The sequence below is a fragment of the Corvus kubaryi genome, unplaced genomic scaffold (genome assembly GCF_017639235.1).
Source record: "Corvus kubaryi isolate FWS band 111438036 unplaced genomic scaffold, C.kubaryi_AGA036_p1.0 37249, whole genome shotgun sequence".
NCBI lineage: Eukaryota > Metazoa > Chordata > Aves > Passeriformes > Corvidae > Corvus > Corvus kubaryi.
In genome coordinates, this window is record NW_024581072.1 from 4,928,152 (window position 1) to 4,952,612 (window position 24,461).

At 40.3% G+C, this 24,461-nt stretch overlaps 1 protein-coding gene across 2 annotated transcripts in view; it reads right to left on the bottom strand.

Moving 5' to 3' along the window:
• SHB (SH2 domain containing adaptor protein B) overlaps nt 1–24,461 on the bottom strand; it is a 79,952-nt gene that overhangs the window by 38,879 nt on the left and 16,612 nt on the right. For both annotated transcript variants that reach the window (XM_042023530.1, XM_042023529.1), the window contains exon 3: nt 2,763–2,978. In XM_042023530.1, coding sequence (XP_041879464.1) covers nt 2,763–2,978 — 216 coding nt within the window. The remainder of the gene's footprint in view (nt 1–2,762; nt 2,979–24,461) is intronic.

The window sequence follows — 24,461 nt, forward strand, 5'->3', positions numbered from 1 at the left end:
AATAGGAAAGTTTCAGCAGAGGGGTCCTTCAGGATCTCTACAGTTCCATGTAATTGGGAGATGGTAATTGTGGGCCTATAAAGTGGGACTTACCCATTGCTAGAATTTTTAATACCAGTTAGACCAACACTGCAATTTTCAGAAAAATCCACCTCTGCTAACAACTGAAAAAACCCTTTCCTGGAGAACCACCGAACAATAGAACCACCGAGTAAGTCAGAAAAGCACTTCAGACATCTCAGCAGAAAGTCAACACTCCTCCATTCCAAACTTTCCACCATTTCAAACTTCAAAGTTGGACTTCTTCCTTCCTTATTCTAAACATTTACAACTCCTTGGACTAAGATGAAGTCTAGAGACACCAGATGAAACAGCAGCTTGCAACTGTGCTTGAAGCCAGTCCTTAGACATTTCTTTGTGACAAATAAGCTTTTACCTAAAACAAACTAATCTATAATGAACGGCAGATGTAATCAGAGAAATCTAATTAATCTCAAAAAGCGTTTACTCTTCTTATTTTAAATAAGAATTCTCCATGGTGAACCTGTAAGTAATCCAACTACATCATAATACCATTTAATTAAATCTCTCTTTAGTCTATTAGTTCTGTAAAGCAATATTTTGCTCTGCGCATTTTCATAACTACATAGAACTTTAAAGAATATTCACACATAAACCAATTGTAAAATCTTGTATTGGGCTGACCTTGTTAATTTACAGTTATATGTAAAAACTGAAAAGTAGATATAAAGAAAAAATTGACAAACCTAAGATTCTTTTTTTTTAAATAACTCAAAAAAACCCTATTTCAGAATTTACCTGATAAAAACCAAAAAAGTGGGCATGAAGATGAACACAGAGCTTATGACGAAATCCAAATGAAGTAAATCTCATCAATTTCATATAATATGACCAATACATGAAGAATAATGTCTATGATTTACATATGCACACATATGACTCTTAAGACTTAACTTCTAAAACTAATAATCCAGTTTCTGTGGCTGCTGTAATACTATTTGAAAATTTGTGAAATGTGATCTCACTGAAGACAGATGTATACTGGTCCCACAGGTGGTATTTCAGCATTGTTCAACAATAAAGTTGCTGGTTTTTGAAAGAAAAACTACTTCTGGGTAGCACACAATCACCGTCCTTGCGTGGGAAACGACGTGATCAGATCAGGTTGTTTATCCCATCATTTCTTCACACAGGATGAAAAAAATCTGAAGATGGAGACTGCAAGAGCTCATTGAACAATTGTTTCCAATGCTTAACTGTTCTTGCAGACAAAAAACCAACTTCCTATATTGAGTCAGAACCTCTCCTGATTCATCTTATATCTCATCTTCCCATCACACACCTGCTCATTTGTGAAGAAACTGGCTCCATCTTATTGAGGATCTCCTCACAGGCATTAGAAAGTTCCCATTATGTCCCACCCAAAGTTTTCTCTTCTCCAGGCTAAGCAAGCCCAGTTTTCTCAGCATATCTTCACATGTGCTGTCATGTGCTGCACTTTCTTGCCATTTTGTTGGCTCTGTGCTGACAACATTTATCAACATCCTTCTTATATCAGAATCCTGCCACAGGATTATGCATAGTCCAAGAAATGTGAAGTAAAGAGGAACAGTCACGTTGCTTCATCCACTGGCTTGCTCCTATTCACACAGGCTACCATGGTGAGGAGCACTGCTACCCACATTTAGTCCACTTTCCTCCAGGACTCCTTAAGCCTCTTCTAGCAAAGCTGCGTCCCAGCAAGTCAACCAGATCTAGGTCTGTATAATTGCAGGGGGTGAGTTTCCTCCAGATGCAAGTCTTTGGGTCTATTCTCATCAGATTTTGTATGCTTGTTGTCAGTCCATTTCTCCAGCCTGTTCAGGTCCCTCAGAATGGCAGCTTTGCACACACCCTCCCCTCTCTTGGCTGTTATTCCAAGCTTCATAAGGGGCATTTCCTCTCCTTCTGCTTTGGGTATCTAATAAGTACACTAAACAGGAAGGGTTCCAGAACATATCCTCAGAGGAATCACACTTGTAACCAGATTCCAGGAAGAGCATGAATCACTAACACTACCCTTTGAGGTCAATGACCCTGATAGGTTTTTTCCTAAATCTACTAGCCCACCCATGTCAGCTACAACAAATTCCAAACATAGCTGATGCCACAGCATGGCATGCTGAAAGCTAAAGTCAACATAGATGACACCAACTGCTCTCTTTCCATTAAGAGATCTAGAGTTTTAACAAAGAAAGCAAACAGGTTTGTCAAGCAGGATTTACCTAGGGTAAATGCACGCTGACTACTTAGTAATCATGTCTCTCAGGCTTCTTCCACAGTCACTCCCAGAGCCACATCTCTTTACTTTCCTCCTCATCCCCAACACTTCATCACAGTCACTTTGAGAATGGCTCCACAATTTCAGGACCCTACAAAGCAACTTCCTCATCATAGAGATGCTCAACAATAAACACTATCTACATCCCGTCCATTAAAATGGGGGTATGGACAAGAAGTGGTAGAAGCATAAGTTTTAGTAATATGAAACAAGTGCTAAGATGATTGACAACAGGTTGGCTGAAGTACCAAACAAAAAGTGCAGTGTTCCATAATTCTGCAGCATGTCAAGATTTGAGATGACCCACATTTACTTTTCAGACATTTCTTCACACACACACACACATACACATCAAAAGAGGGTAAGTGCATATGCTATAACTGTGAGAGAAAATTTTGAGGCTGGGATCTAGGAATCCTACCTGCCAAAGCTGGGATGGTGACTTTGTTCCACTCCCACGGCTGATCATACTCATCAGCAGGCCTGTCATCATCCTGTGGCAATTTGCTTTCTTGTAAATGGTGACTCACCACACTTTCAGAATCGGATTCCACACCACTGCCTTCTGGTTCATAGGGTGTGTCATAGAGCTGCATACTTTTCTGATGGGTCTTCATGCCTTCCTGCTGTTGAAACTCTGTTGGCAAGGAGGAAAATTGCATCAGAATCAGTACTAACCATGTCTTATCATTACAGTCTATAATTTTAGAGCATTCAACTTCCACCCATTTCTTAATAGCCACATAATTATAGAGATGACAAGCTTGTACAAGACTTCTAAATTCTACCTCTACCTTGGTAACTGGCTGGAAGCAAAAGTTTGCTCCAGTTAACAACCACAGCTTCATGCCTCCACCAACATTTCCCAGCTTGTGCAGAGCCAGATTGCAGGAACCACACAATCCCTGTCAGCCGGTATAAAGCACACTTACAAAAAACTGTACATAAATTCCCAAGAACACTGAAATTTGTGTATAGTTAACTCTTCAGGAGGAGATTGTTCTGAAGTGCAATTTGAAGACACAAAGAACATAAAAAAATAAATCCCACAGCATAATTTTATATGCTGATAAAAAAAAATTTTCTGCATTTACGCCTACAGAGTATCAGCAAAAAATGAACTAGGACTAGAGTAAGAACATGAAACAAAAGCGTTGGTAACTAGAGCTTAGCTCACATCAAGGGGGTTGTAAGACTACCTCTTAGCTGCCTGAAAAGCAGTAAGAACCAAACCCTCTTGGGCAGAATCGGAAGAAGCAGTAAGGAGAAACAGGCACAAGAGGTAGCTCAGGAGATCCAAGTGGTACATTGGGGGTACCTTCTTCCCCTGGTGTGTGGTGCAGCCCCGGGACAGGTTGCCAGGTAGGTCACAGGAGGTGTCTCCATTATTTGGAGTTCACAGAGCCTTGGTTAGGCAAAGCTACTGTGTCTACTGACACAAAAATTGGTGGAGTGAGTGATAGATCAGGCGGCTGTGCTGCCATTCAAAGGGACGCAGAGATGCTGGCAAACAGCAGGCTTACAGGCTGGGAAGCTGCTCAGCAGAGAAGGACACTGGGGTCCTGTATGACAGCAAGTTAAGCATGTGGCAGCAATGCACCCTCAGAGTAATGAGGGACAACCTAACCTGGGCTGCATTAGGAGTGCTGAACGTAGACCAAGAGATGTGATTCTTACCCTCTACTCAGCCATGGTGAGACCCCATCTGGACTGCTGGGTCCAGTTCTCACCTACCCAGCACAAGACAGACAATACTGCAGGAAGTTTCAGCAGAGGCCATGAAGCTCAATAATGGGACTGGAGCACTTTTCATATGAGGAGAGGCTGTGAGAGCTGAGACTTGTTAGCTGGGAGAAAATAAGTTTTAGTGGGGACATTATTAATGCATATAAATACCTGATGGAAGAGACTGAAGATGGAGACAGACTTTTATTGACAGTGCCCAGTGACAGGCCAAGATGTAATAGGCACAAAGCAAAATATATGCAATTCCATCTGAACCCAAGAAAACACTTTTTGACTGTGATAACAGTCAAACATTGAAATAGGTTGCCTGGAGAGGCTGTGAAGTATCCATCTTTGGAAATATTCAAGATCTGACTGGACACACTCATGGGCAACCTATTCTAGGTGGTCCTGCTTGAACAGGTTTTATTAGATGATATCAAGAGGTCCCTTCCAACTTCAGATGTTCTGTGATTATACTGACCACCGCAACGACAAAATAAGAATGTCAATAATTGCAGCAAAGTGCAAAGTTACTAAAAGACTCAGCGAGAGAACTTTTCAAGCTACAAATAAAGCAAGGATTTAGAGCAGTTCTCTCCATTACTATAACAAAAGTCATAAATCAATTCATACATCAACAAGAATATTATAATCAAGTAATTTCTGCAGACCACTTCAAAGTACGGTGAAAAGTCCGCAAAATGAGAGTGCCCTTACTCCTTGAAAGGAATTCTTTAATTTATACATTAAAAACCCAGTAAATTTGAAGAAATATACACCAGAATCGATGAAGATGTACATACAAGCAAGATATGTTCTGCTAATTTCTAGTTATGAACAACTACATCAAGAAAAAATGCTGCATTGACAAAAAACTGTAATATAAAGAATACACAGCTCTCCTGAACACTCTGGATCAAAAAGATAAACATTTTTTTTTCTTCTAAAGTCAGAAAAGTGGTATGTATCTGTCTTTCAGTACTGTGGAGCCAGTCAACGCTACACCAAGAAATGTGCACTTCTGAGGAACAGAAGCCATGATTCACCCAAATCAGTTTTAAGTGCCAAACACAATTTGTGTGCCAAATACAGACATGCAATTGGCTCCTTGTGTGTGAGCGTGTTTGAGTACAAGAACTCTTGACTGACATTTTTCTTTTACACAGAAGACCAAAGCATTAGACCATACAGAAAAGTTTACTAGTAAATAGAAGGTGGTTCATGTTCACAGACCACTATTAGAAAAATTATGAATATTTGATCCTAAAGCAGAAAAGTTTTTCTAGGAAAAGCTAAAACCTAGAGGGAGTGAAGTGCAGAGGCAGGAGTTTGACTTAATGATCCTTGTGGATCTCTTCCAACTCAGCATATCCTGTGAATCTGTGATATATAAAAACATACGTGCGTACGAATATACACTTACACGTTTACAATCCCTTTTGTAAAGCTTTCTATTAATGTGCTTGAAAATTTATTTACAAATACTCTTAAAGATGAAAGTAATTTTACTAGAAGTTGAATCAGAAAAAGTTCATTTCAATAAATGACAGAACAGCTGAATCTGTACCATAAGCAGTATTAGCATTATACACACTGCTAGCTCAATGCAAACTTGATATTCAAGAATCAGGTAGTAGAAGACAACAGAACATTTACATTTGTGATGAAGCACTTCTCATGGTAATTTTACAGCCTCTAATAGTGATAGCTCTAAGGGTTAAAACAGTCATTGGAATGACTAGGAAGTCCAAAACTGTGTTAATTTAACGTATTCTTTAGAAAAATCACTTTTATGAATTTGAAATCTTATCGCTGATAAAAAGTACATTTTTATACAGTTCAGCATTAATTTAATAGCTAACAGAAGAGGTAACAATTGAAGTTTTGAAAGCACTAATTTTCCTAGCAGTCTGTAAGACTCCCACAAAAAATTCTTGGTCTGACAGATCAGTGGTTAAAACTGAATCAGGCTCCAGAAGTTTGGGCTCCTGTGTAGAACCAAGAACCTGACCAGGAGAGGTATAGAAACTGAGACAAGACTATGAGATACAAGATTCAACGTGGTATTGTTCTTCCCACTTGGTGAATAATTCTGATACTCACGTACAGAACAGAGCTCCACAGGACAAGCAGCCACATCAGCCACACTAAACACCTTAATAGCCCTAAATAATTCAACAGCATTACACATAGATGCACTGTATTCCTGAAAAGAGTTTGAAGAGGATTAGGGCATATATCATCAGGGAAGCGGAACCGCTATAAAGCCAGCAAAAGGAAACATTCAAAACATTACTACTTGCTTACAGAACCCAACATGTGAACTTCTACAGCTTGCCTTCCAAAAGGATGCAACAGACTGAAAAATAATCAGATCATTCTATAATGGCCAGATGCCAATAGATAATTCCTTCATCTCAAACTAAAGCATGCAGTAACAAGAGGTCAAACAATGTAATTGCACTATTAAAAAAAGTTCTGATAACACAAAAACACATTTTCCCAAATAAAGCACATCTGTAAATGTCACCAGGCAGTAATAAACTCAATGCCATTTTACAGCTCCTTTGTAACATTTCTTTCGATGAAACACCAGACCAGCAAAATGCAGAAGTCCTACTGCCACAATTGTCTAAGGAATGTCAGATACAGAGAGATTCCCTGAAGTTAAGTGCTTGCAAGAGTTTTTGTTCTCCTGTGTGGTGAAAGACAATGAACAAGACTCTCTGGGCAGGTTGGGAAGCAAAGACAGGTTCCTGCATCACAGTAGCAGCACATTTTGCTTGTCTACATCTAATATGCAGGAAAAGTCTTAACCTGCAAGAGACAGAAGCACAAAGTTTTTTTATAAATGCCCTGATTTTTTCAACCTCTGCTATTCTGTTGGAAAACCTTTTAAACAAGTCACGGCATTAGTGGTAAGACAGACATATGTGCTTCTTAATCGATCTGACAGCAAACAGTAATTTATGCACGCTCCACTGGAAACCAGGGAAAACTATAAAGAAATTGGATACAGTCACATTAAATTACAGATTAATCAACAGCAGCACAATAAAGGTGTTTTGACTAGCCAGTATGTCAGATTTCAAAGTGTACTGGCCCACACATATCAGGTGCAAAAGCGATAAACCAGACCCATCTCCATGTCAGCTACAGCTTTCAAGACTGGTGCCAAATTAAAATGACAGTCCTACCAGTTCCTCAGCTGTTTTCTCTAGCCAAAAGCCCTGTCTTAGTGAGACAAATCTGACTATGAAGGTATAATGCTGGAAACAGTACTAAGATGCAAGGTCAACTTTTGAAAAGCTAGCACTGAAACTGACTTTTAAGCAAAGTATAGGGGTTACCTACACCCTTTGTATCTGACAAGCCTAAGAGCAATATTCAGGACAGAGAACAGAATTCTACTGATTGGATTTTACAGGGGACATTTAGCTGCACTCATCTCCATTCAACAGTACAGAACTCACAGAGTTTATCTGGCCACATTGCTGAATAAAGCTTCATCCTATTTCAGAAAGCATGACACAAAATACTTGGAAATACTCCTAACCCCAGCAAGCAGCTGTTGCTAGAAACCCTTTAATGTAAGTATAATGACTTCCAAGGTCATTTTTGCATACACTTAAATTTGTTCAGATACAGAGTTATTTGCAGGAAGCCCAGCAGATTTTTCATTCATTTATTTAACACACATTAACATGTAAACACTATGCTGGAATAAGGTTGTACAGAGTACAGCTGTCAAGCTGTCAGCTTTAAGAATTTCTGTCCTCCTACCGCTGGATTCAGACTACAGGTCTCCTCCAGATGGTTGCTTCTCTTCTGCTCTCTTTCCAGAAGTCAGCATTTAAACAACTTCAATCCTACTGACCTGGATTTAGTTTCCCACTAACCAAATAAAATACACAGCCTGCTGTTAACTACATGCAAAACTGTAACCAGCCTGCAGTGATCACCAAATACTGTGCTTCTATTCTCATTGAGTACAGTTGTGTCACTCAAATCTACCAGATAATTCCAGTGATGAGGATCTCAACATTGAAGAGACTTTATCTGGAACTCACAAAACTTTTCAAGGCACACAGCCAGACCAAACATTTATCATCTGAAAGATATGGATATTTAATTAAAGCAAGCAAAAAACTATACTCTGAATAGAGTCCTCTTCTTGCATTTTGTCCTCCTGTATACACAAAATTCGCCATAAGGAGAATGAGAGAACTCTGCAATGAGAGAACAGGCTAACCTGTCTTCAACTAGGATAGTCAGAACAGAATTATGAACAGCACAACTTTTGGAATGTGGATTTGAACACTTTATACTCAAAAACCCTAGAAGGGTAGTCCGCAAAGTGTTTGCAGGACTTGCCATAAGCTGGCTTTCTATGGATACACCTGGGAAAAATAAAATACCCTATATATATATAAAAATATGTGAGAACATAACTCAGGAACAAGGCCTGTTTGTGGACAACAGCCAATTACATTCCTTGTATTCTCACCTGTCACTGAAAACTGGAAGTTACCAGTGAGAGCAGAAAGAAACTTGAAAATGCTCAGGTTCCCACTGAGAGGTAGTGGTGAGTATCTGATGCATTTCCCCCAACATTATTCTGACAGTCTGGCAATCTCAAGCAGGTGAAGGTCACATCAGAGCCAGATCTCATCAGAGAAAACCAAGCTTCATCTGCAAGACTTATTATCAAGGAACAAGTTTTTCTGAAATGGCTCAAACCTCTGCTTTATACATGTTCTGCTCTTGAGGCTTCTAATGGAAAATCACTGAACTGGCAAGTAATCACACTGAAGGGCAGTGAGCTGTTTGCTCCAGGTGTACGGGTAGGCAACACATCAACCAGTAACTTGCCAGTTTGCCAGAGGCATAAGACAGATCATTAATGCAAAGATCACCCTGATACGAACATTTGCTTCCATTGAATTAATTCCCAGATAAACATGTCAAAATACTTAGCCAACTGCTTACTTAATCCAAGCCTTACCATTAATGTTTCTTTTCACATCCATTTTGGAAAGACAATCTGAAAGTATTTCAGGAGTTTTGATGCAGAATTCTCATTTTATTATTGCAAAGTGTGTTCACTAGAGAAGTTAAGTTTTACCACTGTTCAAATTTCGCATCAAACTGCGAAATCATCACCAGAAATCAAACTGCTTTTTACTCTGCTTCCAGATCCAGCTGGATGCCTCCAATTGCTGGGGCATAAGGCAACACCAATTATATTCCAATGGCAGGGAGGGCTGTTTTGCTTTGAGACTGCAGCAACTGCCACCCAATGGTAATTATTCCAGATTTTGCTGCAGGAAAAGCTGGATATTAGAAGATCTTCCTTCCCTCATCTTTTTTTTTCTGAACAGAAGCCAAGTGACTCAGAAATGAGCCACTTTCCAGGAATGAACAGACATTTGTTCCCCTGCCTTAATGTGAGAGCTTGGCATTACCCCATGATGTGAAAACCAATGTCTTCACATTGCCTGCATCATGCCGGAAATACTAATAAAGTCCAAGTATGACTCATTACCCCAGGAAGAAGCATTCAAAGCAACCTTACATTCCAACAATCCTGATAAAGTAGTTAGGCCAGTCAGAGCAGGGACAGGCAGGGAGAAGACCGTTTATGATAAGTATCAATAAAACAGCTAAAAAACCCATTAATATTTTCCACAGAAGCTATGTACCAAATTAAAACAAGCAACCATTACCCTGCCCAAGAAGACAGGAAGCACACGTTTGTCTTTGTGGGTGGGAAGGGGTGAGGAAGAGGAGGGGTGAGTGTTGGTGGAATCGAAGGAGGCTGATTAAAAAAACAAAACACATGGGAAGAAAACCTAAATCCTGGTGGCTTGGAAGAACAGCAGTACTGCTTCTAAAGGACATGAAAATGATCCTTGGAGATGTATTTCTCTTTTGGCAGAGGCAAAGAAATAAAAAATTAAACCTCTTCAGTTCCCTGGAGGCAGAAGTTTATTATACAAAGCCTTCCCCCTCAACACCTTATTTTCTGATAAGTAAGCAGTGATTAAGCTCTCTGTAAGTTTAAAACTCTTGATTTCTGCAGACTTTGCCTCTTTGGAGGTGCTTTGATGCTGTTTACCTACTTACTCCTTGCACATTTTTCAGTAAGACACAGAAGAAGAGTATGGATGCCCTTTTTATTTAGATGAGAGGACAAAGAATCCAAAAAACTCCACGAGTCTGTACATTTACTGCTGCTTGACCAACAGCTAACTCCAGGTGCTGCTACAGCCAGTTACACTACAGTGCTATATTCCTGGCTTGTTCATAGGTTTTCTTGACCTGTCTGGAGTACTGACCTTTGGGATTCAAGGATCATTGTTTCATGGCCAAACGGAGCAATCCAAGAGGTAACAGTGCAAACCACAAAACTTAAGATCCTCATTCCATACTCCAAAACGTCTAAGCTGTGTAAAAGAGCATTCATTTCTTGTGGTAAGAGGGAGTGGAAGCCCACTGGGAAAGAGAGTGCTGTTCTGGGGCTTCCGTGTACACCAGTTAGTACAAGGGTTCCCATCAGCCCAGGACACAAACTGTAGTGTCTTAAAAAATTTGCTTTAAGATTAGCACAAACACAATAAATTCTCCTTGAAAGCCATCCTAACAACCAAAGTCTAAATGCCTATTTTAAACAATCTAAAACTGTCCCATGTCACAACAGAAAAGTTTGTAGTGAATATGACTGTTTCCTGCAAGTTAGGTCAGTCTCACTGCTCATGACTGCTACTGATGCCCCTCAAGCCCTTGTCAGTGCTCTTCATGAACACAATATCTTACCTTCACAGGAATCACCTTGAGAGCAGAAAGGGGTGGAAGAAGAAACCATTCATAATTTAAATGCCCTTCAACACTCACATAGAAGGAAGACATTTTCTTGCATCATGTCTGCCTGTGAGGGTCTCTGTTTGCTGAAAGCTTACTCAAAAGAATCAAATGAGATAAGCACTGATCAAAAATTTTTTTTTAGTGAGTATAAATATATATATTTATATACTCAGGATGATATTGCAAGGAATAACCAGATGTGAGCAAAAGGGAGTTTATACAGACAAGACAAAATGTTTCCTGATAGCTGGAGGTTTAATTCTATGAGAATTACGCAGAAAAGACTTATCTATTCTGCATGTAACTGACTTTGAGCACAGACCTACCAGGGATGTGGGAGAGGCCAGAGAAGGGTAAGTAGATAGAGGCCTCACTCCAGACTTCCTCCCTGCTATGCCCTGTGATACAAATAGTGGGAAGAAGTTCCCTACAGGTACAACTTACATGGCACAGTATGGTGGTAGACTTACGTAGCCAGAAGAAATGCCGTATCTGATTTAACAAAGTCAGATGAGATGTATTCTCAGCCAGGTGAGACATGTTATCTTCCTTCAGCCACCGACTAGCATTTGCCTTAGAGAGTACAAGGCAGGGAGAAGAACTGATACTTAATAACTCCTAGAACGGATTTATTCCATAGACCTGGTAGCTACGACGTTAAAAGGAATACAGAAGTGTGAACTGTTTTCATCCAGCCTATGAATGACTGTGTTGCTATGATTAAAAAACTGAAAACCAAATGCCAGCTCAAAACATAGCCTGAAACCTCCCTGATGACGAACGCCCATTATTTTATCTTTATTAGTAATTTTTAAAAAGAAAAATGCTAAGAAAACAAAGAGAAGTCAAAGCTTTGGAAGCAGTATCTGATGCATTTACAAGAGCTCTTTCCCTCCTCTCTCCCCAACCAGCATTCCAGGAAGAGCAGGCACTATCAGTACTGTTTCCTCCTTTGGCAGGACTTAAAAGCCACACTGCATCTGCATGCTAAACCATCTGGTTTTTTTCCTCTTCACTGCAAGGAACAGCCACAGTGATTATTTGCCACAGTGATAATTTGCCATTTTGCAACCGGCAAGTTTCAAGAAGCAGAGATCAGCCAACGTGGCTCATCAAACCCTTTTCTGCAATTTTCCCCACTTTTACGTGCTTTCCCCAAGGGAATTGTCGTCCTAGTTGCAATCTTTCTGTTCTGTCATTCACGCTGAGTTCCTGGTATAATCTAGGAACTCTGATCAGCACCTTAGCATGTAATAAAGATGAATCACCACCTCTTGGACATAAAAGCTTTCAGATATAACTCCAAATGCTAACCTCCAATGTAAACTTAAAAGTCCAGCACGGTTCTGCACATGCATACAGTAAGGATCAATAATGTAGACATAAAAAATTGTCTACATTTGCTGTTTAGCCCTGGAGAAAAAAAGGTTTAATTTAGAATTCTACCTTCCCATGATTAGACAAAAAAAGCTGTTCAGTTGTCATTACATGCAATCACAGATTTTACTCATCACAATCCAAGGCCTTGCATGCATTAAATGACAGCTGACAGCACAGAAAGAGTGACAGGGATATGAACACTGAAATTACTGGGAAAGTATTTCAGCTCATCCTCTTTGGCCTATGACCTCTTTACTCATTGCATCAAGTAGGTCAGCAAATGATGGAAAGAGAAATGTGTCTAGTATTTGTAGGATTTCAATAGTCTGCAATGAGCTGTGCAGCTGCCAATATTCAGCAGCCCGTGTTTGCAGATTTATCTGTAGTTACTATACTACTCAGGTAAACCCTGACTGGATGTCCATTCCCAGTTAAAAGCCCAATTGCAGAGTAATCTGTCAGTTACAGGGTGTTGGGTTTTCCCCTGGGACAAGACTTATATAACAGTACAGAACACGAAGCAGTGTTTGAATGTATGCAGTATACAGTCTATCACATCATCACTCAAGAGCATTTGTGCTTACACAGATATGTAACAACAGCAAATAAATCTGGTTAGCACTCAGCACAGATCATTAGGAACAGGTGCTTTAAGAAAGCAAATATCAGTCATGTGCAAACATTGCAAAACAGTACTTTTTTTCACCTCTTGCAATGGAAACACCACAAATCCAGAAGAGCAATATTTGGTATTTCCCACTTAGGTCAACGTCATATTACAAAAATTCATTGCAATCATGATCCTGATGCATACAACTGAGTCAACACTTTCTGGTAGTTTTTCCAGTTACACTCTTATATTCCAATATGCATCTCTAAACCACTAACCACTGTGCATGTAAATGTTTACAATGGACAAAACCACACCCATGGAGACAATTGTTGAAGTCTGTATTTTTTGCTGGGTTTTTTGTTATTTAAGAGAAGGATACAGAAAGATCCTTTAAAAAATGGTTAGGAGAGGTTGTCTTTTGGTACGCTCTATATTCTACCAAGTTCTCAGTGACGATGCATCTCACAGCCAAAGGAAAGTATGTGCTACTCAGCAAAAATACCATACAAAATCAAGGGTACATATGAAAGACGGCACCTTTTTTTTAACTTCATCTCACTCTTCCCTTTCTATTTCAACTGAGGCATCAGCACAGACACCTAGACAATCTCAGGCTGCATTAGAGCCATAAATGCTGCTGCAGGACTTGCTTAGGAAAAGATCACACTTTTCTGTCTTGTAGCCCATCCCAGACAAGTGCAGCTGTTGTTAGATTGCACAAAAGACAAGAGCCAGAACAGAACAAAATGCATTGCTTCATCACAGGGAATTTCAAGTTATTCACTCCACAGAAAATGAATGCAGAACTGAAAGCAAGCCAAGTTCCTTCAGGCAAGTCTAATTTCCCCCAGGTTTACCTGTGTTTCTCTTAATTGTTACTGTAACCTGCAACAGCATTGGCTTTGCATGCCTACATCCTGCTCCATAAAAACAAGATGTATGTGGACTCTCCCACCTTAGGGCACCAACACATGAAGCTGAACAATGCACAGCCTTGTTCAAACCCAGATGAAGACTGAATATTCCCATTTTCTATCTGCACATCGATATTATTCAACAAATTTAGTCAGAGTAGCACAACACAGTCCATCAGCAAGCAGAAACACACTGAAGGCTTCCTAGGTCTATACCTGACTAGGGATAACAGAAATTAATGCACATATCAGCATGCCAACAGACACCAAAACCAGATGAGGCTTACCTGACCCCAGCCAGAAAGAACAGGCTGCTCCTGCAGACAATTGCCTCTAATCATTTTAGCAGCCAGAATGGTAATGAACAGCTGAGTTTGCATAGATATTTGAGCTCCTCCAAAGGAGCACTTTCAAGCAGAGATCTTCATAGCCAGAAATCTGGCTGTATGAAGCTGTATGTTTTTGCCAACCTACATAAAATGAACAGAGTGCAAAAGCTGTGTTTCTCACCACCCACTGAAGTTTTAAGTTCATTTTATGACGCTGCTGTGACACCACATTAAACTGTTGGTAAACTGATGTGGCAAGAAGTTCAGATTCTGTGGCAAAAGAAGTTACAGAACTAACTGGTTGAATCTTCAACTCTTGTTTATTTTTAAGGATAGGAAAACATTCACTTTGTTTGGGTTCCCAAACCGAAAAAGGCACAAGAGAAACTGTAGCTACTACATTACAGAGGATGTCAGAAACAGACTTCATTTACTGAAGATTTCACTCATATTTTGCCACTAGGGACTTTCAGAGTCTGGATGCAAAACCAGCAGGCAAAAATTTTATTCATTTACCAGCAAGCTAAGCACAGCAAAGATGACAAAATATCAGAGCTGAAAAGGTTTATTGTTCCTTCAAAGAACTACTCTGTTTTACCACAGGCTTAACTAATACTACCTGTACCAGCTTTTCTGAGCTTGCTTAACTCTTCTGTACAGTGCAGATAAAAAACCCAAAGTGATTTGAGCAACTGAGAATATAATACAAAAGAATGATTGAGAAAGTTCTTCTGAGAAAAAAATCCTCACTAGTTTAGGGGGAAAAAAAGGACCCCCAAGCAGGACTTTCGAGTTGAGCACAGCTAGCTAGGGAAAGGGTAGAAATTCCTTCTGACTTACAGCACATGTAATGCCCACTAGTTTTCTTAAAAAAAAAAAAAAAAAAAAAAAATCCAGGTTCAACTAGAAATATCTATTCCCAGGATTGTCACCCTGACACTAGCTTGTTTATTAAAAGGCTGTTCTTAAGCATTTTCAAATTTCCTTTGGCTAAAAGCCTCTTTGCAAAAGAATAAGAGGAAAGAGAAAAAGAAAACATAATTTTGAAGATACATACAAATGTATGTATCTTCAAGGGATACAAGGGGGTTTTTTGTATCACTTTTTGTCCCAAGTGCAAATCTCATTTTTTCTTCTAGTATCACTAGTCCAGCTCCATATAATAAATCCCTGTAAAACTCATGAGCAACAGCCTACATCTCCCATACGCTGCTGATTCTTCATATAACAAATTCTCTGCATCCTGCTTTTGAGCAATGTTGCAGGACACAATAGAGCTGGCACCAGAGTTTGAGAAGATTGAGAGCTGAAGTGATAAACTGGCAAGACGTGTCCCTGATGTTTCCCTCCCTAATAAAAAAACACTCCTCCAAGTCAGACCCAAAAAGGAATTTACAGTGTTCCCTTCCTTTGCTATGGCAGACCACAATGGTATCAGTCACCTATGTTTCCATCACACCTGCACCTGGAAAGCACCCAGAATTCCTGCCAACAGAGACCAGAAGTGCACATACAGGCCGAGTCCAGTCTGGAAGCCCATATGTTTAGCCTCTGCTCCTTCCCCCCCAAGAAGTGATAGTGAACACAGCTGTCAGGAATCATACTCCCTTGCTGCAACAGCATGCTTTCAGCATGGATTCTACCCATCTAGGGTTACCTCCACAAAACTGGAATATTTGTGGATAAGCCCCTGCTCAAGCCACATTTCAGCAGACTGTTTCCTTATGCCTCACAGTCACCTGTCCGGTCTTCCCAGAGATAAAGTTTGAAAGGACCTGTATTGGGAACATACTGTCACGGTGGGAAAGCTGGAAATCAAGTGAGACTAAACAAACGGGTTCCAGCAACCTAGTCTGGGATATGCTGACTCTCACAGCCACTTCTCACTTTCACAAATCAGTTGCAGGATCATAAAATAAGCTAGGTTAAACAAAGTCTCAGGAAGTCTTCTTGTTCAATGTCCTGCTCAAAGCAGGTTTTAGCTATGAGGTCAGACAAGATTACTCAGATTCTGGTTTCTTAGTCCAGTCTTGAAAAATTCCAAGGATGGAGACTACACAATCTCACTAGGCAACCTTCTCCACAACTTGACTGTCCTCATAGTGAGATTACTTTTTACACTGTATTCAATGAACCTCTTACTTCAGTTTATGTTTACTGCCTCTAAGCCTTTCCAGGCACAGAAAGGACAGATGGAACACTGATTAAATCAGAAGGAATTGCAGTCTACAGAGGTCTGCTTACAAGGGAAAATGCAAAACACTTTCATTTTTTTACTTTATCCAATTTAAGGATTTACACAACTCACACAAATCTCTACAGGACAGTCAGAGGATCCCTTAATGGCCATATATCTTCATGTTCAGGCATGTTCTAGCTAAGAGAATCCTTTGCACCAAGATGAAGTACATCTTTTCTATCCCACTAGACGACCAAAGAAGTGAGGCATCTTCAAATTCAACACACCTGGTACTAGAGGGTAGGGGCTGGGGGTAGGAGGGTAGAAGTGAGGGAGATTAAAAGGACTTGATCAGATGAGCAAGATACAAAATGAGGAAACAAGTAGCTCTTTCATCTTGGTAGCCAAAAGAATACCACTGTTCCAGTGAATACTTCACTGAATTCTTTTCACTCTAGAATCTATTCTCTTTTTTGTACTTCTCAAGAGACAGCTGCTGGAGTTCTAAAATTACAGATGCTCTTGGACCACACAGGCCTCAGTGCTACTCAAACTGCTGCCAGAAACATCGCTGTCTTGAAGGGACAAGCAATTCACATCCAATATTAAAAGCACCACCATTCTTAAGAAAAGCAGCCCAAAATGTTGAAACTTATCGGGGGGTGAGGGGGATGGAGTAGAGGGAAGACATGTGATAACTGGCAGGTGAAAACAGACACAGAATCAAAGCAGCATATTAAGAAACACAACTATAACTCCCTATGCCACAGGCAACGCTGCATGTAAAGCACACGTAGGCACCAAGGAAAAAGCACCTGCACACATTACACATTTTGCTTGCATTAGGAAAGTAGACAGATTTTGTCAAACTAACCATCTTGATCAAAAGTGGCCTGAAACTACTGCTTCTTTGCCAACACAAGTCCTCCAGACTGCAGGCAAGGGTTAAACAGCATTTTGAGCTCATTGGTTTCTCCTTCCCAAACATCCAAGCATCCATTCCTTCACTTTGCTTTTTGTGGAAGTACCTAGGCCAGATTCATCAGACAGTGAGCAAGAAAATTGAATGAATGAAGTTACAGTCCTTCAATATGCACCCTTAACTAGTCTACTACAATTCTGATGTACCTTTCCAAAGTTCTGGACATCTTGCTTCCATTATTTTGGGTGTAAAGTTTGTCTTAATGAGAACAAGTGTCAAGAAACTGTGAAAAACTCAATTTATATTCAAGCTTGTGATTCAAGTTTCACATTTAGTCCATTTCCAGACTACGTCAAATCATAAGAGCAAGATGAAGGCGTTGAAACAGGGAAAAAAACCCACAAACAAAACCAACATTAAATTAAACATGTAGTATTAAACATTAGAGAGAACATTTTAAATCTTTCTACAGGAGGAGACACCTTTAAACATAGAGAAATTGTATTAATTTTATGCACAGCTGCTTTCCAGCCCAGTTATGCACCTAGTTATAGCAATCACAACACACCACAGTCACTCCCAACATAAGAAACTAGGCTCTATCCTTTCTGGGCTTATCTTCTCACAATCATCAATGGGGTACGAAGTGCTCATGAAGACAGGAAGAGAAGTACTGATGATCCTGGCAACTGGACATGCTTCTAAACTGGTACAGTTTCACAGTACATGTGAGATTGATTGCTTTGCTCAGAGAAGGTAAGGACTTGTGCTGAAGCAGATCCAGCACTATTTCAAACATTTCTCAATTCATGCACATTAGACCTAATGCCAATGAAGAACTTCTCTTCTGTAATTGTTCCTAGACAATTTCTTTCCTTTGAATCATTGCCCAATGGAATCTCTGTCCAAATTCCAAATGAAGTAAGCAACAACTTGAAATAGATGCTGAAGACCAGGAGGTTTCTAATTAACACTACCTCTAGCACGCTTTAAAGAAGGAGCACAGCTGTTCAGACCATATGTCCTCACTTCTCACGGGCTGCAGGGAATTTTGCACTACAGGATAGCAGCAGGTGACAGTAAAACTAGCACAATTCTCCAAGTGATGGGAATGCTCGGAACACATCAGACATCCCTTCTTTGTCACTTCTAGGAAGAGCTCCTCAAGATTTTCAGTGCTGCTCTATAGGAAACTCCCAACATGTAAACAAAACCATCTTCTTACCAGACACAAGCTTACTTTCGTGTACTACTGATGTTCTTCAAATCTTACTCAGTGGCTCTCCACATTGCAAATGTTGAGATGAGAGCACATACACATCAAATTTCAAGAGTGAAGAGTTACCTCGCACTTTTCCACACTTTTAAAAGAAGTTCTTTTTTTACTAGAATGACCAGCATGTGGTCTATTCACATCTGGAAACAGGACAATAAACATAGTGCTAGTGAGGAATTCACAATACCACATGAGGTAGATTGACAATGGATCGATTCTCATTTTGGGTTGATTTTCAGTCATGGCTAGCCTATTGTTGGACTCTCAAAGAGAATTAGAATTGAAACACACAAATGTAGGAACAAGAGAAGGAGCTTAAAGCGTTTTGAAAACTATGCCAGCTGTTGAGCTTAGTGGACAAACACACTGCCTCTTCTGTGTTGGCTACAGCTGTCTGCCATGTTCAAATATAGTCAGACAGCAAATCTTACACAGAGCCACTACAGTGCTTTGAGATCCGGTTAGCTTGCTAGGCTCAGTGACTTTCAACAGGCCAGAAATATTCTTCCTAAACTTCCCATGCTGTACGTGCTCATCTAGACATACTAACCAAAGCCTTTATCAAAGTAGTTATCATGGCTCTTTTTGTATTGCAGTTTGTAAACTCAGTGCCAACAAGCAACATGCCAGAGGACAGCTGGTAAAGAATTTTACAAGATCTGACTCACCACCAACGTGCTGTAGTGACTATTCAGATGAAGTTACATGTCTGAACAAAAAAACAGCCTTTCTAGTTACAAGGGAAACTGACACCCAAGACCTTTTGAAGTAGGTGCAGGTTCATGGGAATGCTGTTTTCTCCATACTCCCAGCATTTCTGTGCATGAAGACGGAGCTACTTCTCCCAGCACGTCCATGGGAAGCTCACAGTTAAGGCAGGTGTACCGTTTTTGCTAGGCTGCCTGTCATGCATAAAGAGATTCCAATGTGATGCAGCCACAGACTCTTACCTCAGTCCCAAGAAAGAAGCAGTGAAGTGCAGGAAGGCATTTACTCTTCTAGCACTGTCTGCACCTGGAGAAGAGTCTTAGCTTTTGCATCCTCAGGGAAAGAAGGCCAAGCACAAAATCTCTAAGTGTGAGCTAGTTAGACTTGCTCACTGCTGTTCTACTGCACAGTCAGGATGATGCATACAGAGACAGGATGATAAATACATAGAAAAAGAAGAAAGGAAGAGGATGCTAATGCTGTGAGCCTATGAACAAAGCTGCGATTTTTCCTTTGGAATTCTCTCTAATATCCCCTCATTTAATTTTTAAAAAGCTCCTGTTGGCAAAATGCTCACACTCATTAAAGCCCCTCTAGATGAAAACCCTGCCCTTCCTCATCACACATTTCCCTTAGTTTATGTTCACTTCTGCCGGTACTGCAAAGGTGTCATTGCTCAGGTTGATGAACACATTGAACAACACAGGCAAGAAAACAAGTATCTCTGTACCATGATCCTAATGCTCTAGAGCATCCCTAGGAATAGATTCCAGCTCTTCAGGTCCAGTACACAGATCCTTCTGCCATATCATTCACCTAGCCCTGGAGCATGCACACAAATTCAACTATTCAGTTTGAAACTTGAACTCAGCTTTCTATTTATGGCCAGAAGTCTTCTTGTGACTTATTTAGATATTCCAGTGTTCAAGTAGTAGTGGCATCATGCTTCTGTGTTGATTTGGGACTCACCAAATGCACATTGAGTACTTTCCCTGATGTCATGGGTTAGCACATCCCACCTGCAAGATCCAACATGCCCAGCCCCTAGGACAAATGTGTGACTAGACTGCTGTGAGAAACGCATCAATAACAAATTTAATTTCTTCTTACTGAAACACCTACTTTGGCTGTCCAAAAAGAGATATTTTATGCCCTGAGTAACCTCTAAAGTTACCCTGATCAGAACAGAGGCATAGCGTATATCTTACCAATAGAGCTATGACTATTAGCCTTCTTAAGTCTGTACATAACACAGGATTTGTTCCATGAGGATACCACATGGTATGTTACATCTCAGGGAAAGTAACTGTTTTCAGAAATGCTACCCATTTAATTCTTCAGAATTCTGAGACACAAGAGGAGGGTTTTCTCCCTGGCTACCACATCCTTGAGGCAGGTGCATGAACTAGAGGCCAGAACCCCATAATGTCTCTGGCTGATGTCCCTGGCACAGTCCTAGGTCATAAAAGCAAAGGAAAAACATGAGGTACATCAAAACAGCCAGGGCACAGACCTGAGGCATCCCTAGGTCTCCAAGAAATCAAGGCACTGATGCACCACATGCTTAACTCAACTTTCAAATCATTCTCCTAACTCAAGGGCTTAGCCTACCCTATCTCTCCTTCCCTAACCATTCTAGAGAACAGAAGATACAATTCGTGATCCAGAAAAGATAGAAGTGATTTTGCCAACACACATTTGTCATGGTAGGCATCATATCCCAACAATGTGTTCTACTTCCTCTCTCACCAAACAGCCTCACCTCCCCTGCCCCTTACCCAGCCATTTTTGATGATGTAGTTCCAAATTATTTTGAGACTTAAAATGACCTTAATTTTATTGTTGTTTAAGTAAGCTGAATTTTACCTTATAGTATGTATCATGCTCAGCACCTCACACTCAAGAGATAATAAGCTGTTCTGATCAGGGTAACTTCAGAGCTTACTCAGGGCACAAAATATCTCCTTTTGGAAGCAAGGGGCTCTCTTCAAATCCAAGCACCAAGAAGGGTAACAGATGCACTTTATTATCTTGTTCTTGGAGCCAGTATTCCTTATCATACCTTAAAATGACACAGTTCTTTGTGCAACAACTTGCCTGACAGCATATCTCCAAATCTGAATGATGATCCAAAATGCGATCCTTCTCCAAGGGCAAGCTTTAGATGCACTCTATGATGCAGCACACAGAAGGCTGTGGTATAGACAACCTTGATCTGGCATTTGACTGCAAATGTTTGATGCAATCTGAGGACTTTCCTTCTGAAATGCAGAGATACCTGGAAGAGCTGTGTCAACACGCACAGCTGTCAGGAGAAAGAGGAAAGGCATGCCTGTAAGGCTATGGCGAGAATAGGGCCTTATGACTTTTAAGGGATTTTAAAGGCAAAAAATTGCACACATTTTCCCGAACCATAGCCATAGTCATATCCATGAACTGAGGAAACCTTTTCTCCTCTCAGGAAAGGTCTTACCACAGAAAAAAAACAGACCCATCTCCAGGATTTGACATTCAGTGCAGGCTGATGGCAGTAAATACTCAGGTGGAACCTAACTTCTCTTCCCCATATATTCCTTGAGAGCAATGCATGACAGAGAAGCCTGGATGCTATGGTCACCAGCAGTCTGACCCGACAGTGTCTCAGCCATTCACTTCTGTTCAAATGCAGCATCTCCAACCACTGCTTCTCTGGTGAACTCCCTCTCAAGCAAGAACAACCTCCTACATCTGATTCAAACAGTCAAGCTTGTTTACAGTATAGGCAAAGCAGCACAGGTTTCTTTCTGTGACAGGCCACATGTCACTGCAGCAGCTACAGGCCGACACCAGGGGAATAGTAAGGTCCACCTACTACTCAGGATCCTGAGAAATCAGCATCTTAGCTATCTCTATTGGTGTCATGCACGCATGATAGCGGCCAGTCCAGAATCTCACTCCATGCATACTCCAGGATACTTTATGTCAGATATGAAGATCACAGAGAACTTCCTTTATACATATGTAGTTACTCTGCGACATCAAATCTCCAAACAGATCGTGGACAAGGCAAAGATGAAACCACTGTCGCTGTGACTTTGGGTGCACACCCAGCCAAGTTGAGACTCTCACCACACAGCACTTCAGGAACTGGACTGCCAGGGATTCTCTGTGAACCTTTGGCATGGACTTCTTGAAGATAGAACAGACACTTATGAATATCAATACCACAGCAGATGTGTTTGGCTGACAAGAGATGATAGCTTCTTATCAACATGCATTCATTATCAACACACTCTACCTTAGCCTCAGGTCAAGTCTTTCTCTGAGAAGTCTTTCCAAACCGTGTCACAGAGGTTGCTATTTTTCAGTCATCACGACTACAAATCTGGGGAGACAGTATTTTTGGGGGGCACTATCAGCAGAAGACACTTCAAGCCTGACTTAACCCAATTCTAACCACAGACAACATGAAAACAGATAGACCATTTAATAATTAATTGAAATAAATCAACTCAGGGACTCCCTTTTTTTTTAAACTAAACATCAGCTCAGAACAAGTTGCCTGACAACTGCAAAAACACAGAACTTTTAGGGAGAAAGGACAAGCTCTGAATAAAAATATTAGTTATTTCAGACACCATGCATTTCTAAGCATACTTTCTCATATTGAAATCATAGGGTCTTATTTCATATGGACACCTGCTTTTGTCTAATCCTCCACTAACTGAAGGAGCATGTAGTATGCACAAAAGTTTCAGGGTCCTATTTCAACTACCCTTACACTGTGTTCCCAGAGTACAAGAGTTAGGGTACAGCAGTAAACACAGAATAAGTGATAAAAGGCTGTTTTATTTTCTGGCTCTCCTACAGTGCATTCCACTGGAGTATGCAAATTCCCTCTCTTTAGGATTAAGCCATGTTAAATGCAATCAGAAGGACTTAATCAGATTAGTCAGGCTAAACAGCCATCTCATGTGCTTCTATTCATCAGCCAACAAAACTAACAAACACAACAAAGCAGTAAATATTTTGAGGCAAGTCAACCTTCAGTCAAAAGGTCTTCTTCAGAAGCAGCAGGTAGATAATAGAACTCATTCAGTAAATACAAACGGAACCTTTAAAAACTCTCCAACAAGAAGCCTTTGGATTTTCATTTATCAAGTAAAGTGCAAAGGCAACACCTGAGCAATAAAAAAATCCCCACACATAAAACTACATGCTTGCATATACTCAACATAACCTGATGTCATGGAGGTTTATGGGGAGACCTTCTCTAACCACATTAGGGCAAGATAGCTGAAAACTAAATACCTGGATCTCAAAACACTAAACATCTTCACAGGTATATCAACCATCTTCTATTAGCTCAGTCACATGCATATTCAGAACACTTACTCTATCACTATAATCAGTTAAACCCTATTTTCAAAAGTGCCTTTATGAAGCATCTTTGAGAGCTCCTCATGTTTCCTTTATAATAACATGGAGCAGATATAACAACTTATCAGTTGCACCAAGCACCAATTAGGCAAACGGGTATCTTGTAATTGCAATGGCTCACAAACCTACTGTCCCATACTGCAGCTAAGCCATCCAGTATTGTCCGCTAAATCATCTCATTTGTTATGGCTAATCTGGAAACGGAGAAAGAACAAACTCCAGTCCTAAATGCAGGAAGAAACAAGCCAATGCACTATAAACTTCATAGTTGAAATTACAAATGCTCATCACTGCTGTATAAAGAGCAAGAAATTATTTGGACTAATTTGTTTTTCTGACTAATTCCTCAACTTAAAATGAACAGATTTACACTAATGAGAAATAAAAACTCCCAGCCCTTCCAGAAGGTACTGAAAACTTCCCAAGAACAGTTTCCATGTAATTTCCCATGTCTCTCTTCAGAAAAGCTTTAAGAGAAGAAAAATAGGAACACTTGCATGAAAAAAGGATCTTTGCATCCAACAGCCTCATCTTCCCCCACTGACTAATCTTTCCTGAGGGCCCAAAACAGGAACTGGCAATACAAAATGAAAGCATACAATCAACTTAACTGGGCACAAGAATGACTTTTACCCCAAAATGAGAAAAAGAGGACCTGCTGTACAAATCCAAGAAATGTACAATTAATCTGCACAAGATGTGTGTTGACTGGTCAAATCGTCACAAATTAAAAAATATATGGCCCCATACCTCAGAACATTTTACAGACTACACAGCCAGCAAGTAGG